Source organism: Odocoileus virginianus, chromosome 5 (genome assembly GCF_023699985.2).
Source record: "Odocoileus virginianus isolate 20LAN1187 ecotype Illinois chromosome 5, Ovbor_1.2, whole genome shotgun sequence".
Taxonomy (NCBI): Eukaryota; Metazoa; Chordata; class Mammalia; order Artiodactyla; family Cervidae; genus Odocoileus; species Odocoileus virginianus.
In genome coordinates, this window is record NC_069678.1 from 4640268 (window position 1) to 4657273 (window position 17006).

The 17006-nt window shown below is 44.3% G+C and overlaps 1 protein-coding gene across 1 annotated transcript in view; it reads right to left on the reverse strand.

Annotated features, from left to right (window-relative positions):
* Positions 1-378: 378 nt before the first annotated feature.
* The window catches only part of PTGFRN (prostaglandin F2 receptor inhibitor), an 83450-nt gene continuing 66822 nt past the window's right edge, over positions 379-17006 (reverse strand). Inside the window, exons 7-9 of the mRNA XM_070467242.1 lie at positions 11585-11692; positions 5592-5897; positions 379-3850 (exon numbers count right to left, since the gene is read on the reverse strand). Coding sequence (XP_070323343.1) covers positions 3684-3850; positions 5592-5897; positions 11585-11692 — 581 coding nt within the window. The 3' untranslated portion in view covers positions 379-3683. The remainder of the gene's footprint in view (positions 3851-5591; positions 5898-11584; positions 11693-17006) is intronic.

Genomic DNA, 17006 nt, shown 5'->3' on the forward strand with positions numbered 1-17006 from the left:
GACCTGTTTGGCTCCAGACTGGGTCATGAGTCAGAAAAGCTGTTCTGTTCCAGGCATGACATGGTCACAGAACTTGGGTGTGTTTCCTCATCCGCAGAGAGGAACAGCCTCTAACTTCTCTCTTTCCTGACAAGGGTCCTATAAGGTCGTGAGAATGCATGCAGAGACCGAGAGATCATCCTCAGCAGGGGCCCCAGCCCTCACTTTTCCACTTGGTGGAAATCTCACTAGTGGTCCTGTTAAATCCATTTCTTCTTTTATCTTTGGTGAACATCTACAACACTTTCACGGGATTCCAAGACATGAGAAGGTTCTCAAGTGGCAAGGGAATTCAGCCACAGTCCCTTACGCGGAGGAGATAAAAGTTCCTCACACAACTTCAGTTTAAATTAAACTTCCTTTAATGAAATAAAAAACAAACGGTGCATTGCATAATATTTTGTGGTCACAGTATAAAACAATACAATTAGTTCATATAACATTGGATATGGACAAAAATACACAAGACCCTTTCTTTTGTCTACGTAAAATTCGGCAGATCTGTATGTGCCACGCTAAAAAAGAAAGAAAGTCAACTTTTTTCTCCTAGTGATCTGCACACAATATTTATCACTGAGAATTTGGTCAAACAGCGGAGGAGAACTTACCCAAATCCCAGTTCCCTTCTTCCTCTGTTGTCATCGGTGAAGGTTAAAAAAAAAAAAAGGTTTTCTGAAAGTAGCAAGTTGTGTAGTATTGCTTATTATTCCTGCTAAAGAGGCTCAGTCTTTGGCTCACAGATGTCAGTGACAAAATCATGGCTGCAGGCAGTCTGCAAAGCAAAGAGCCACCAGGGGAAAAAAGACAAGGGTCTGGGCAGGAGAAGCCACCTTGACCAGGATCTTAGGGAAAGCCACATAGATAGGAGGGGAGAAAACACACAAATAAATACATTTCTAAATTAAGATTTTAAATCCAGTTGGTGAGTCAGAGTTCCACTGTCCCATGAAAAATCTGAAAAGTTGTTAAAAAGTCAGAGCTGGCATTTTCTTTTTTTTAAAAAGTGAAAAGTATATGTAAACATTATAAAGTAAACAATGGAAAGTACTTTTCAGGCTTTTATCTGAATATAGCTTAGGCTCCTTCTGGGGATATTTTTATGATTAGAAGGAAAAAAAAAAAAAGTCAAACTTTCTATCAAGTTTCTTTGTGTCAAGCAGTGCACTGTCATCCGTGTCAGTCGTGGCTGGGTCCTTGCCTTCATTCCAGTGCTTCTGCGGGAATCTTTTCCAGAAAAGCACGGAGCAGGGGGCCCTATTTGGTATAACAAGAGTACATCTCACACTCTGACCAGGACACATGTTCCAGCCATGTTTATGTCCTTGGAAGGAAGGAGGTCCTTGGTACAATGCCCTGTGACTTCTCCCTACTTTGTACCAGCCCAGTGGATGGACGGTGGGGCTAGGGGCACAGTCAATGCCATAAAAGCCCCAGCCTTGAACTGCAACAGCAGTTTGAAAGGAAAAGGTAGAGTGTGTGAGCACGTGTCACCGCTACTGCCATAGGCTGTCTGCTGCAACCCGTCCATGTTTTCACATACACCTGGGGCCACCAGGTCACATCCAAAGCCAAGTGTCCTTTCCTCCTTCCAAGGGCCTGTACTGCAACGATCCTGAACCTCCTTTTAGGAGGCTGATCACTGTGAGGGCTCAAAGGGCACTGGCTGCTCTGAACGCAGCACCTGTGTCTATTTCCTGTTTGCACAATCACCTGTGACTCACCTCCTCTGAGACGGCACAGTTAGGAAACGGCATGTAGCAAATACCCCAGTCTAGTGCTATCACAGCCTCTTCCCCTTCCCCTGGTCTTTTGTGCTCTGGTAGAGCAGACCTGCGGTACATCTTCCCGCCACAGATGCTAGGCCCGGAATTCCTCTGTGCTGCTACCGTTAGTACAGAATCTAGTTCCAATCATGTGAGCGGGGCCCTTGGTGGGCAAAACCAAAAGGAAAAATTTGGTGGCAATCTGCCATCTGGGGGTGACTTGGTGATACGTGCAGAACGAATCGTGGGCAACAGAGTAACGGAAGTAGAAGGGAAGATGGTGAGCTGGGATCAGTCCAGCTCGTCCGGCCCATTGTGACAGAGAGCCGCACGTGAATGGCCATCATTTTGTATTACTTTATTGCTCAAAACAAATGAATCTTTTTTCCCTTTTGGAAGACAAAGCAGTATTAGGTCCTTCAGAACCAGGGTAAAAGCACGCAGAATGCAATGTGGGGATTGAGTCATGATGGAGCCTCAGGAAAACCCCACTGGGATGCTTCTGAAAGGCCAGCGCTGTGTAGGGGCAAGTCACAGATCTTTTCGGGACCGCTGTCCTACTCCTGGTACGAGTGATCGGGCAAAGCGGACCACTCTCAGATCTACTTTGTAGGCTGTTCACATGGCAATAAATTGCTGGGTTTCCTCTGTGTTCCTAATAGGAAAGCAAACACACCACAAAATATACCCTTTCTCACTAACCCCCTGCAGGGGATTTTTTAAAAGACTTGAAGGACTGACAAGGTCACAGAAAATGCATGGTTCTTCTGGGTAATTTCTGATTCTGTGAAGTCAGTCTTGCAAGCAGCAATTTGACTTCACATTAAAGAGCCCAAGTGGCCCGTGAAGGACATGGGGTGTCTGTGGTTCCCCCTGCAGACCCACAAGGCTTTAGCCTCTCACAAAGGGTGGGACAGGGAAGACAGGTGGCTTCTTCCACCTGACACACCCCTGCACTACTGACCCTCTGGCATGAACTGCAGAAATCGAACTTCCAGGATATCTCCCTTCTGCAATCTCTGGGGCCCCTTGAGGCATGGTAGCCTCGGGACTATGGGAGTGACTGTCTGTTCCTTTCCTTGTCCCCGACCTCTTCTTCCTTGCAGGCCTTCTCACTGCCCTGGACAGAGGGGGCTGTGCATTTTTCTTCATACTCATTCTTAAGGCTAAGGTGGCAAGATAAGGTGCTTGGTGGAGAGCCAAATTCTCGATTCCAGGGCCATTTCAGCACTCGCACATAAAGCAAATACGAGAGAAGTGGAAAGGGGGCAGAGAAGCAGAAAACCAAAAAACAAAATGCGTTTGGGCTTGATAGGAAGTTACGGACTGCAGGTTTAGATTTTAAATGTAGCCTAAACCCCCTGGAAAATAGGGGGTGGGAGGGTAGTAAAAGCCACACATTAGCCTTCAGCACTGGTCTGTGTTGTCCCTCGGCCGGGGTAGAGGGTCGCCTTTAGCAGCTCTCTTAGCACGTGCCTCCGACTCGGAAGCCGTACGGATCTCACCCGAGACAAAGAACTCTGAACGCCTTCACCCCTTTCTCACTGCAACCCCTCAAAACAAAAGGTAGAAACACACACAAGTCAGAGATCTATAAGCCAGTAGGAGAAAAAAATTAGAGGTTAACCATTAAAAAGTCGCCGTCAGGAAAACACACACTCGATTGTTCCATCAGAAAGTGCCGTGGGAAGAAGAGCCGTGTGCTGGTAAACATGTCTGCGCTCAGGACTTGACATGCAGAAAAGAGAGAGCGCCGAGTCCCACCTGAGATTAGAGAGGACTGGTTTTTAGTGTAACACACTTCGAGTTAAAAGATTGCTGTCCTCATCTCGCCCAAACCGCTCCTCGACCGTCCCTCGGTCTCGGCCTTTCTGGCACCAACTAGTCCATCTCCATGGACATGAGCCGGCGGCGCTCTCGCCGGGTCTCCTGGACTTCCTTCTTACAGCACCAGTGGGAGCTGCAGTACCCGATGAGGCAGGACAGGAGCCCAATGACTGTGGACAGGCCGACACCAATCAGCAGCGGGTACTTGAAGGCGTTCAGCACTGGGAGGGAGAGATCAGAGGGACAGAATGAGTGATGCGAATTGTGGGGTGGGAAAGCTCAGGGAAGACCATCGCTTCCCCCCTCCACTGCCCGGGGTCTCCCCCAGGAGTCTGACCTCACGGGTCTTGCACCTAGCACAGGGTTTGAGACAAGGGCAGCTCAGCCATAGGCGTCCAAAAATGAGCAAATATATCCCCACCCAATTCCACAGCAGGTGGGGTGGTGGTGGGGGGAACCCAGAAAAAAAAGATTTCCTTCGATATCTTTGAATGTCAACTTGCTTTTTAGGGTTTTGGCAGGAGATTGATTTTTAAAAGTCAGTATAAGGGCACCACACATTCAGCAGCAGATGCATACTTAAAAAAAAATGTACATAAATCAATTCTATGCATCAGATAACTGAAGTGTACTAGGGGAGCTATTTTAAGTAACACTATAGTAAATTATCTAGCAAAGTGAATAATCACTCCCTGCTTTTTCAGTAAATCTGGATTTTCATACGGAATGACTTCAAGCAAGACATTTCTAAGAGGAAAGTACGGTATCACTGACTAAGTTGCAGGAATGCATACAGTTCAGATCCTGTACCCACAAAGTCCCCGTCCCCCAAATTACCAGCAAACCTTGGGTAGAGGCTGGCACCGTGGTTGTTTGCCTGACATTTAGCACAACAGCCCCACGAGACATTATTATCTCATTTAGCAAGAGAGGACACAAAGGATTAGAAAGACTAAGTCGTCTGTGGAAGAGCTGGGGCTCCAATTCCAGTCCCTGCCAAATTGACACATCGTCAGGGAAACACACTCGAAGGCTCTTACTTAATCCTTCCAGGCACCTGGACTTGAATTCTGTCCATGAGTTTTTTCAATTCACTCTTACTCTGACAATTTCTGCAGAGAAGACAAGTTTTCCGTTAACCAAGGAAAATGTGCCCCCACTCCAGGAGGCTCAGAGAGCAGAAGGGTGGGGAGGGGACCCCCCGACCGCTTAGTTAGGCTGACTGGCGGTCAGTGTGAGCCAGCCAGGCCGGGAGCGTCCCTCCAGTCTCAGGGTTCTGTGAAGAACCCTCCCTGCGCTAGTGAATGGGAGGAGCCCCCTTTCACCAAAAGGAGGACCAGTAAGAGGCTTCCCGGATGGCTCAGTGGGTAAAGAATCCACTTGCAACACAGGAGACAAGGAGACCCGGCTTCGATCCCTGGGTCAGGAAGATCCCCCGGAGGAGGAGATGGCAACCCACTCCAGTATTCTTGCCTGAAAAAGCCCATGGACAGAGAAGCCTGATGTGCGGCAGTACATGGGGTGGCAGAGTCGGACACGACTGAGCGACTCGCACGGCACAGGACCAGTAGAAGGGTAAAAGGGGCAGGAACTCGCTCACAGCCCCTCCTAGAGACCTTGGCCCACTCTCTCAATGCTGTTCTCTGCCCCTGCCTGGCAGAATCTGTGCCAACCCTAGGATACAACAAAGTGACTATGTCTAGAATTTACAGAATGCATCGAAAATCTGTCCAGTAAGTTTAAAAAATCATTTCCCAATGGTGCCTCCAGCACACCCAGTACCTAAGCTGGGAAAACAGCAAGGGCTGAGTGTGCTCTTTCTGGGTGCAGGCCCAAGCCAGGCTAGAGAGAAAGCAGGCACATTCCTCAAAGGGTGAGAAGCTGGATCCCATCAGTGGTGGCAAAACACACAGAGAAGACATTCCCCAAACACTGAGAAGGTTATCTGTGTGTCATTCTTACCATCCATCTTCACAGTTATAAAGATGGGCTTGGACTGGATCTCTGCCTCCTTCTGCCAGGAACCTGTGGGTGACTTCACCCACGGAGTCACGGAGCAGTAGTAGTTGCCAAAGTCCTGGTCCTCGGAGCCATGCACTTGCAGCAAGAATTCCAGCACGCTCACGCGCTCCAGGCTGAGGCTGCTCTTCCAGTCCCTCTGGGCCGTGTTCACAATTCCCTTCCGATCCAGTGATGACAGGAGGACGGGAGCCTTGTCCAGGCCGAAAGAGTGCACCGCAAACCAGGACACGTCAAAGGCCATGTCGTCTATGAATGACCAAGCCAAATCCCTGGGATCAGTGGCACAGGCAGAAGTTCCAAGTAGGGATGACACACCTCAGGTGGCGTGAGTGGTAAAGAACCCACCTGCCTAATGCAGGAGACATACGAGGCTCCGGTTTGATCCCTGGGTTGGGAAGATTCCCCTGGAGAAGGGCACGGAAACCCACTCCAGTATTCTTGCCTGGACAATCCCATGGACAGAGGAGCCTGGCGGGCTATACTCCACAGTGTCGCAAAGAGTCGGACACGACTGAAGCGACTTAGCAGACATGTAGCCTGACTGGGGGCCAGCACGGCTCTGGGGACCTTAGGTGTCCCCGAATCCTCTCAACAACCGAACATGAAGGCACAGGCACATTTTCTAATCTCTGGAGGGACCCATTAACCTTGTTTGAGATCACACAGCTGGGAGGTTACAGAGCATGTGGCCTAACCCAGGAGTTCAACTGCAGAATCCAGCCTTTTAACCAGGCCGTGGCCACCACCCAACTGCAGAATCCAGCCTTTCAACCAGGCCGTGGCCACCACCCAACTGCAGAATCCACCCTTTTAACCAGGCTGCGGCCACCACCCAACTGCAGAATCCAGCCTTTTAACCAGGCCGTGGCCACCACCCAACTGCAGAATCCACCCTTTTAACCAGGCTGGGCCATCACCCAACTGCAGAATCGAGCCTTTCAACCAGGCCGTGGCCACCACCCAACTGCAGAATCCAGCCTTTTAACCAGGCTGTGGCCACCACCCAGCTGAAGGAGCAGAGTCCCAAAATGTCTCCTCTACAGAACACGCGATGGAAAGCTGGTGTGTGGTGACATAGACCGCTCTCTCCCCCAAAGAAAGCAGGGTCCTTCAGCATTTCAGGCAGAAGAACCCAAGACTGGAAGGACACTAGCTGTAAGCAACAACACGGACATAAAGCGAATCAAAGACTCTGGATGATTTCAATATCTTTAGATCATGAAATTTTTGCACCTTGTTTTATGTCCCTGGATATGTTCCAGTGTCTCCTAGTTTATAGTCTATGGGAACTTGAGTAGAATTTGTATTCTACTGTTGCGTGAAAATTGTATAAATCTTATTTATGTTGAATTGGCTCAAAAAAAAAAAAAGATATAAGCTTTCAGTTATAAGATAAATAAATACTAGTGATGTAGTATACACATGATGACTATAGTTAACACTGCTCCATGATGTATATGAACGTTAAGAGAATAAATTCTAAGAGTTTTCATTACAGGGAAAAAACCCCCACTTTTTTGTATCTATGTGAGATGATAGATGTCCACTAAACTTATTGTGATAACCATTTCATGATGTATATAAGTGAAATCATTATGCTGTGTACCTTAAACCTGTACAGGGATGTATGTCAATTTTATCTTAATAAAACTGGAAGGAAAAACGGAAAAAAAAATAATAAAGTGAATCGTACAAAATGGAGAGTTGTAAACAGTTTAGATTTTATCGTTCACTGTGATTTTTTTCCCCCCTGAAGTGCTTAAGTTCAAAACAAGAGGAAAAAAATGTCAAGCTGAGAAAATTGAACACGGTTTAACAGTCCCAGTGAGTAATGCTGTGGAATCGTAAAGTACTCTGCAAAATTAAGGTTCTAACAGCCTCAAATAAATTAATGTGGGCACAAGAGTAAGACGACTTTGGCACAAGTGGTAATTCTCATCGAACGTGGAAATAAGGCTGCACATCCTAAGCCTCTGACCTCTTCTTCTGACAGTTACCAAGTGATACCAGCTGTGTCAGGTCTGAGAGTTGCCCAGCAGGCAAGAAAGCAGGCCACAAACACTGCTTTATCTTAAATTCACTTGACAGGACTTTCTATACAAATGTTAAATGACACAATTTTTATTAAACAAAAAGTAACATCCATTTAGTAAAAATACACTAATAACCTCAAAAAGCACATTATAAGGCAAATAAATCATATTCAGATGCTTACACAGAGAAAAAGAATGTAAGCAAAATTAAAGGCAAGAATTTTTTTCTTTTTTTGGGGGGGGCCCACATCTCTCAGCTTGTGGGATATTAGTTCCCTGACCAGGGATAGAACCCTGCAGTGGGTTAAGCACAGAGTCCTCACCACTGGACCACCAAGGAATTCCCCCAAAGTGAGAATTTCTGCAAAACTGTTCAAATGATAATTCCTTTTCAACTCACAATAAAAATGTTAAGTGCTAGGTTGCTTTAGTCATGTCCGACTCCGCGATCCTGTGGATTGTAGCCTGCCAGGCTCCTCTGTCCATGGGATTCTCCAGGCAAGAATACTGGAGTGGGTAGCCTACCATGTTAATGGCCATAGACAAATCTCAACTCTACATGTGATGTCAGCTCTCTACTCTGAGGCACCAAAATGTCATTTTTTTCCTTCCCATCAACCCACCGAGGCACTTGAGCAAGTGTTCCCAGCGTGCAGGCCATCTCTTGCCAAATGACCAGCTCCCTGAGGGCAGAGGGCATGTGGTCAATGTCCTCACTTCCTGGCCAGTGCCTGGGCAGAGCAGATCACTCCCAGGTCCTCAGTGAAAACCAGCTCAGGGCTGCCGTCACCTGCAGGCAGAGAGTCACAGCTGTGTCCATGTTACTTGCGCCCGGACTCTAACCCCCATCCAGCCACGCCTTACAGTAGGTGGCCAGGCTGCAGAGTCAGGCTACTCAGGCTCGAGTCCTAGCTCTCGTCAGCCGTGTGACCTGGGTGAGTCACTTAAGTTCAGAGTCACTCAGTTTCCTCCTCTCTAAAAGGGAATTACAACAGCACCCACGGTCAGTCAGCTGTGTAAAATGCTTAAAACAGCACCTGGGATGTAGTAAGTGCACAGTAAAAGGTGGCCGCCATGAACATCCTTATCTCCACAGTTCAACATACACACTCTGCACCAGGAGATGCCCCGACAGGAAGGGCACTCCTGCCTGCAGCAGATGTTCCTGGCACCCTGCCCTGACCGGCTGGAGCGCTGGGCTCCCACCTGCTCTAGGTGTCGGCTGCTAAGCTCTCACACCTGAACCCTTCTCCAGAGGACTGTCCTCAGCTGACAGAAGCCACCTCCAGGAGCGCCACCCCTGGAGGTGAAGACACGCTGCCCCTCCCCAGCCATTCACTGTGGATGATGACCAACAACTGGGGAGGGTAGGTATAAAAGCCTTAGCTCAAAAGGTCACACTCTATGGTATAATCCATACTCTGGAGAGCCGCATAGGGACTTACACTTGTTCTGAATTCAGATCTCTGCCTGGCTTCTTTCCTAGTTCTACCTTGATTGCCTCAGTCCCTCGTAGTTTCCTCCTGAGGGCACATCTTCAATTAATCACTCGTACGCTTGTCTCAGGTTTTGCTTCTAGGGAATCTGACTTAAGACCCCGCCTCTAAAGAGCTGCGATCCTCCCCATCCCTCCCCCTGTGTTGGCACTCGGCCCAGTTGGGCCACATGTCCTCTCCAGAAGAGAATTCCTTCACAGCCCACAGGAAACGTGAGGAAAAACGAAACCACAACTTGTGTTTAATTATTCAGAATCTTCTACCATGCAGTTTATGAGTGCAAAGTTCTGGAAAATTGTGATGTGTAAGATAACAGCTACCTATAGCTTTTGTGATTACATTGGAGGGAAAGATTTATGTTAAGGGCACAATTGGTGACCCATTCATTTATGAGAAAGACATTTAAATGTTACATTTTTGTATATTTATAAATGAGCTTAAAAATTTTTTATAAACGGAAGGACTGTGGGGGAGGGATAGTTAGGGAGGACATATACACACTGTTATATTTTAAATGGATAACCAATGAGAACCTAGGTGCCTTGTGCGCAATCATGCCCAACTCTTTGCAACCCCAAGGACTGTAGCCCACTAGCCTTCTTCGTTCATGTAATTCTCCAGGCAAGAACATTGCAGTGGACCTACTATATAGTATAGGCAACTCTGTTCAATGTTATGTGGCAGGCTGGATAGAAGACGACTTTGGGAGAGAATGGATACATGTATATGTATGGCTGAGTCCCTTCACTGCTCACCTGACACTATCACAACACTGTTTGTTAACTGGTTATACACCAAAACAAAATAAAAAGTTTAAAAAACATTTTTAATAAATAAATTTTAGAGGCAAAAATAGTATTAAATCATTTCAACTTTTGCAAAGTACCTCCCTGCTCCCCCTTTCCTGGCAGCCTCCATAGGAATGGTGGCTCCTTCCTGACCACAGAGGACAGAGTTGACTGATCTTTGATGGGTTTTTTTTTTCTTTCTTTTCCTTTTCTTATGCTTTCCATAAACCCTTCTCCTTTTTTTTTTTTTTAACCTCTAAAGCTCGATCATATTTAGGTTCCTGACAAGAGTCAATTTTGGTATCAGTCAATGTGTGCAGGGTTCAGTAATCTGCAGCCTGCAGGTCAAGCCAGCCCACCACCTGTTTTTGTAAATAGTTTCACTGGAACACACCCAGGCCCATTTGTTTGTTCTCTTTGGCTGCTTTCCCTCTATAACAGCAGAGTAGAGTAACTGCCTCAGAGATCATCTGGCCCACAGAGCCAAAAAAACTGAAAATACTCCCTACCTGGGTCCCTTACAGAAGAGGTTTGCTGACCCTAAGCTAGCCGCACCTGAACCTTCAGCCGCGGGCTATGCGGGAGTCAGACCTCAGGAGCCTCTGCTCCTGTTGGCCACACAAGATCAACTATAGCCCACCCTGTTTACGGACAGCTTGCCCATAACACAGAATGAAGACCTGCTTCATTTCCACTCTAGGGCCACATGTTCAGTGGTCTCCACCAAGAACTCAGTGATCTCTGCACAATCTGGCCTTTTCAAGGTGCAAAGCTGTGTGAGGTCATGGCTCTGCCTATGATGGAGAAGGCAGTACAAGACACCAGAGGTCAGAGCATGGGCAGCCCCTAGGCAGGGAGTCAGGGTCTCCACAGGCTCTTTAGAAGGCAGAGACACACCTGCATACATTTAATATTCTTTCAAACCCTGAGGATCTAAGCAATTCATACTAAGGGGGCCAAACAGAAAAGGTATAAGGTTGCTGGCCCACAACTCTTGGGCATCCTGTTGGCAGTGCTAATATTTTCTGCAAAGAAAAGATTTACAAAGACTTCCTAAAAGTTTAAACTGCAATAGCATACCCTGGTTACTTGCCACTCATTTACTCTGCTTTGTATTTCTCCAGTGTTAATCACTATCCGATACTACATATATGGCAATTTCTTTCTTGTCTGTTTAATAAACTAGGCTGCAAACTCCATGAAAGTAGACGTAGAATATTTTGATCATGCCTCTCTATTCCCAGTATCTAGAACAGCATCTGTTTATAGGAGTTCAATAACTATCTGAAGGAATAAACGAAAGACAAAACAGAAGGGAGCTGGACTCTGCCAGTGGGTTGCAAACCAGCTGGAATTAGCCCCTGAAGTGACCACTGGATCACCACGAGAACTTGCATTCAAATGTCTGGCTGTGTTTTCAAACCATCTAACAGATAGTGGCATCCATTTTAACAAGTCCTCAGTAAACATCTACTGAATACAAAGGACCGAGCTAGGCACTTTGGGAATAAATAGCCAATCCAATCCCTGACCTTCACATTTGTAACACAGTGGGGATGATATGAGAAACACTTAAAAAAGCAGTATGAGGAAGGGGAAAGGATGGAGAGAGGTACCTGGATCCAAGGCTGCTCCTTCGACAGTGATGATACAAAACAGTTTGATGAGATCTCCCCGGACGACCGACGGCGTGTCCGAATGCACCGAGGCATTGAATATAGGACCTGGAAGAAAGTAACATCACGTCATGATCCTCTTTCACACTTTTGTTTAAATCCCATTCTTGGTGCACAAATGTGCATCTAAATGTGGGCTCCCTTTCCTTGGAACTGGACGAGAAATCCCAAAATAATCGCTTTTTAAGGATGCTTTTCTTCTCTTCAGAGAGACATGAATAAGTACTTTCATCTGAGCTTCACCTTAAGATTCCAACCACAGTCTCATTTCGAGACCACCCCACCTCCCATCCTGGTACAGTCCGGGATGTTTCTAGCTCCACACAGTTCACTTCCAGGCCAGAGTGGCTCAGGCTGTTATGAGGCTGACATCCAGTAGGGAGACGGGCAAGCCAACAATGATGATGTTGCTACAAGGTATGGCTGAAGGCGATTACAATCTGCTGGGGGAAATGGAGGCAGCTTGATACTCCTTTTAAATACCACCCAGACAGGACCTGTCCTGCCTGCTTGACTGAAATCCTCCCTCAATACCCAGTTTACTTTTATAAATGACCCCTTTCCTTCTCCCAAAGGCCAGAAGATGGTTCTACACAAACCATGCTGACTTCTCATATTATCTCTGATTCACTGCAAGGCAGGGCTGTTTCAAGTTTGTAAGCTGTAAGGTAATGAGCATATGTATGGGCAAGAAAATATGAAGGGTAAAGTAAAAATAATTTTGGGCTACAAGTTAATAATATTTACCATAGAATCAGCTAGGTGCATTTGGCTGTAGGGATAATTATCATTGTGCTGTTTCATTACTAGGCACAAATAAATGACTTTTTATATTGAAAAAAGGTATGCCTTGTATGGAAGAAACCTGTAGCTCCAATCCCCTCCTGAGGTAGAGAAGGGCTAGGTACTGCATTCTTTGGTTTTAACCCTTTGACAGCTTACTTTTTAGGTGAAATTATTAAGCCGCTTTAAGCCAACTGATCCTAAGAGTTTAACAGTTACCATATCCCAATTTTAACATCTAGGAATAGGCAAGCCTGAAGACAATTCCAGAATACCAATGCTATGGGATTTCCCTTGCGTTTTCTTTTAAGTAAAGATAGATGGCCCTGGACACTGATTCTGAAACTCATTTGAAGCTAAGAATACAGATGTAACTACCTTTAAAATCAGATTATCAGGAAGGAAAAGGTACTTTTTAACATCCAAAAGAAATGACTGTAAGAAAGAGAGTAAAAGGTCAGGGGAACCAATGAGGCAAAGAATTGAAAAGGCTATACTTTTATTTCAACATAAGTAGTAAGATGAATTCAACAGAGGGCTTTTCTAACACCAAGTTCATGAGTAATGTGTGTTTTGCTGGGAGAAAGGTGAAGGATGGTTGTAGAACATGGAAACCTTGAGGCGTCAGACAGCTCTGGTTGGCTCTGCTGAGCACTCAGATTGGGCCTAGGGGATGGAGAACACAATAGAATGGCAGTTCCAGGACACAGGGAATGGGATGAAAGGGAAAAGGACAAGGAAACCTGACTCACTTCTGGGCATCATGTCCCTCAATTAACTCGGCTCTTGGCCATGGTTTGCTCAGGTCCTTACCACCCTGGATTTGCTCTGTTTATAGCAGTGAGGTGGGAAAGGATTAAGCCAGTTGCTCTGAGTTGGCTCAGTGGTGATGACTGGGGAGACTTCATGCCATTTATGGTCATCTGTGAGGACAGGTTAGTAGCAACCATGGTGAGCAATGGGGACTAAACTTTTTTCCTCTGACAAGAAATTTCATGGTTAAAAATAGAACTATACTATGGGGCTTGCTTAAAGCACTCCAGGCACCTTCTCAGAGAACACAAGATAATAAAACACAAGGAGAGCCTCATAATGGATTTCGGTTCCTCTTTACTTAATTAGAAACAGCAAAGAAATGTGGACATATTTTCTTTACCTAATTTGGACAAATTGCCCTTTCTTTCCATTTCCCAAAGAACCCCAAAATGCCTTCTGGATCACAAGTTACAGTTCTCATTTCTCCTCATGGCCCGTGGGAACAAGAGAGGATCTGTGCCATTCTCACCACACAGACGAGGACCAGGGAAAAGGCCTGCATTGTGACCTATTCACAGCAGTGGATTTCCTTCGGACGAAATCAACAACTCACTGTTAATACGGGTCATTATCCCAGGGTTAGAAATATTTTTATTATGGTCAATTTCTGGGTAATGCTGCTTTTGTGAGGGAATGTGTCTGGTTAGCTTCACAGATGACAGATTATGGCATAGATAATCTAAGTGAACAACTAGGGCCACTACATGTCCCCAGATTTCTATCTGTAGAGTACACAGACCACTTAACTTTTAAATACAAACATTGACACAAACCATGGTCCAAGTCTAGCCCCTAAGAAAAGGCTATAAAGGACAGTATTTCTGTGAAAGCCAAAACTGCAGACCATCTGCATGTCTTCAGTAGAGAAATGGTTAGCCAAATTCTAGCAGGTGTAAGCATTAAAGTTGGTATTTACCTATAATTTTTTATAACATGGAAAATGCTTATCTTATAATGTTAAAGTGGGGGAAAGCAGGTCATAAAATTGCATATACAGCCTGATTTCAAAGTCACGAAGAAAACATGCAAGGGAAAAATTCTAAGATAAAAAATACCACTAAAAAAAATTAATAGTCTCTGGTAAGATGAAGGGTGATTGGGTGATTCCTCCTTGTATTTTATTATATTTTCAAACTTCTCTATTAAGAAGAAAAATGTTATTATTATTCTTTTGACATCAAATATTAAATATGTAACATCATCACATTTAAACCATATAACCACATTTAAACCCCAGGTACTTAGAAGATGTCACAACTCAGTAAGGCCCCTTGGGGAACATGGTCCTTATACCAAGAGGTAAGTGTCCTGAAAACAGAGGACAAAAAGGTAGACACCAGGAAAGACCTCTTTGTTACATGTATTTTACTGTGTGCTGATGACTTTTAGGAAGTGAAAGCTCTTCAGTATCAAGTCAATATTCTAGTGGAGCTATTCAGGGCTATTGCAATGTGCTGGGTGTTGGATTTGATGAAGCTCCTCTTAATTAAACTGTGAACCCATGACAACTCCATGAATTTAATAAAGCAAAAAACTTAAGCAGTCTATTCAACCTGTAAGCTACAGTGATTTTATCTGTTACGATGAGATTTAAAGAACTGAGTAATAGATTCAATACCCATTCCTCACCTAGAAATACATATAAAAGATTTTATGTCTCCCTTCTTTCTCATAATAGTTTTAAAGAAACATCAAATAGCAAATGTAAAACAAAATGGAATAAAATCCTATAGACAATAAAAACAGATAACACAAAGAACAAAACCCACATAATCATCTGAATCTCAATAGTCAGAGAAAAAAGCATTTGATAACACCCAACACTTATTCGTGATAAAACACTCAACAGATTAGGGATGAAAGAAAACTTCCTCAACTCAATATTTGCTGTCTATGAAATACCCATAGCTAGCAAGATACTTAAGGGTAAAAGATACTTAACAGGAAAAATTCCCTCAAGATCAGGAAATACACAAGGATGTCCTCTTGTGCCACTACTGTTCAACGCTCTACTAGAGATTCTAGCCAGGACAATTAAGCAAGAAAAGTAATTAGAAGGCATTAAGGAAAAGACCCTGATGCTGGGAGGGACTGGGGGAAGGAGGAGAAGCGGGGCGACAGAGGATGAGATGGCTGGATGGCATCACCAACTCGATGGGCATGAGTTTGGGTAAACTCTGGGAGTTGGTGATGGACAGGGAGGCCTGGCGTGCTGCGATTCATGGGGTTGCAAAGAGTCGGACACAGCTGAGCGACTGAACTGAACTGAACTGAAGGAAAACTGAATATAAGAAGTAAAACTATCTCTATTTGCAGATGACATGGTCCTATATTTAAAAAGCCTAAGCCATCAACAAAAACAACAACAAACTATTAGGACTAATAAACAAATTCAGCAAGGTTGCAGGATACAAGATCAATGTATAAAAGTCAGTTCAGTTTCTATACATTCACAATGAATAACCTGAAAAGGAAATTAGATAAGCAATTAATTTACAGTTGCATCAAAAATAAAATACCTAGGACAAATTTAATGAAAAAAGTTCAACATTTGTATGCTGGAAACTACAAACACCATTGAAAAATTTTAAAAGACCCAAATAAATGGAAAGGCATCTCATGTTTATGGATTAGAAAACTATATTGTTAAATAGTAATACTCTCCAAACTGATTTACAAATTTGGCACAATCCCTATCAAAGTCCCAGTTATCTTTTCTGAAAATATTAATGAGCTGATCCTAAAATTCATGTGGAAATGCAAGCGACCCATAAAGCCAAAACAATTTTGAAAAAGAACAAAGCCAGAAGAGTCACACTTATTTCAAAACTTACTAGAAAGCTATAGTAATGAAACAATGTGATTCTGGTACAGGAAAAGATAAAAGGATCAACAGAACAGAACTGAAAGTTCAGAAATAAATCCTTTTTTTTAATGGTTAAATGACTTTTGACAAGTGTACCAAATTCAATGGAGGAAAGAATATAGACTTCTCAACAAATGGTGCCAGGACAACTAAGTGGTCATACACAAAAGAATAAAGCTGAATCCCAACTTCATACCGCAAACAAAAATTAACTCAAAATGGATCATAGCCCTGAATGTTTGAGCTAACCTGTAAAACTCTCAGAGGAAACCATAGGTGTAAATCCTCACAGCCATGGATTAGGCAATGGTTTCTTAGATATGACACCAAACCCACAAGCAACAAAAATAAACTATAGATAAATTGGCCTTCATCAAAATTAAAAACCTGGTGCTTCAAAGGACACAATTAAGAAAGTGAGAAGATTACATACAGAATAGATATTTTCAAATCACGTATTTTGTTAAAGGACTTTTGTATTCAAAATATGAAAAGCTCCACTAGTCAACAATTAAAAAAAAAAACAATTAAAAAAGAGGTAAACGGTATGATTAGACATCTCTCCAGAGAAGATACACATATGACTATTATGTGTATAATAGTCAATATTATTGACTATTAATAACTATTAATATCTGAAAAGATGCTCAACATCAACAGTCATTAAGGAAATACAAATTAAAACCACAATGAAATACTACTTCACATACACTTGTTGTTGCTGTTTGGTCACTAAGTTGTGTCTGACTCTTTTTATGATCCCATGGACTGTAGCCTGCCAGGGCCCTCTGTCCATGGGATATCCCAGGCAAGAATACTGGAGTGGGTTGCCATTTCTTCTCCAGGGGATCTTCCCCAACCCAGGGATCCAATCCTCATGTCTTATGTCTCCTGCAT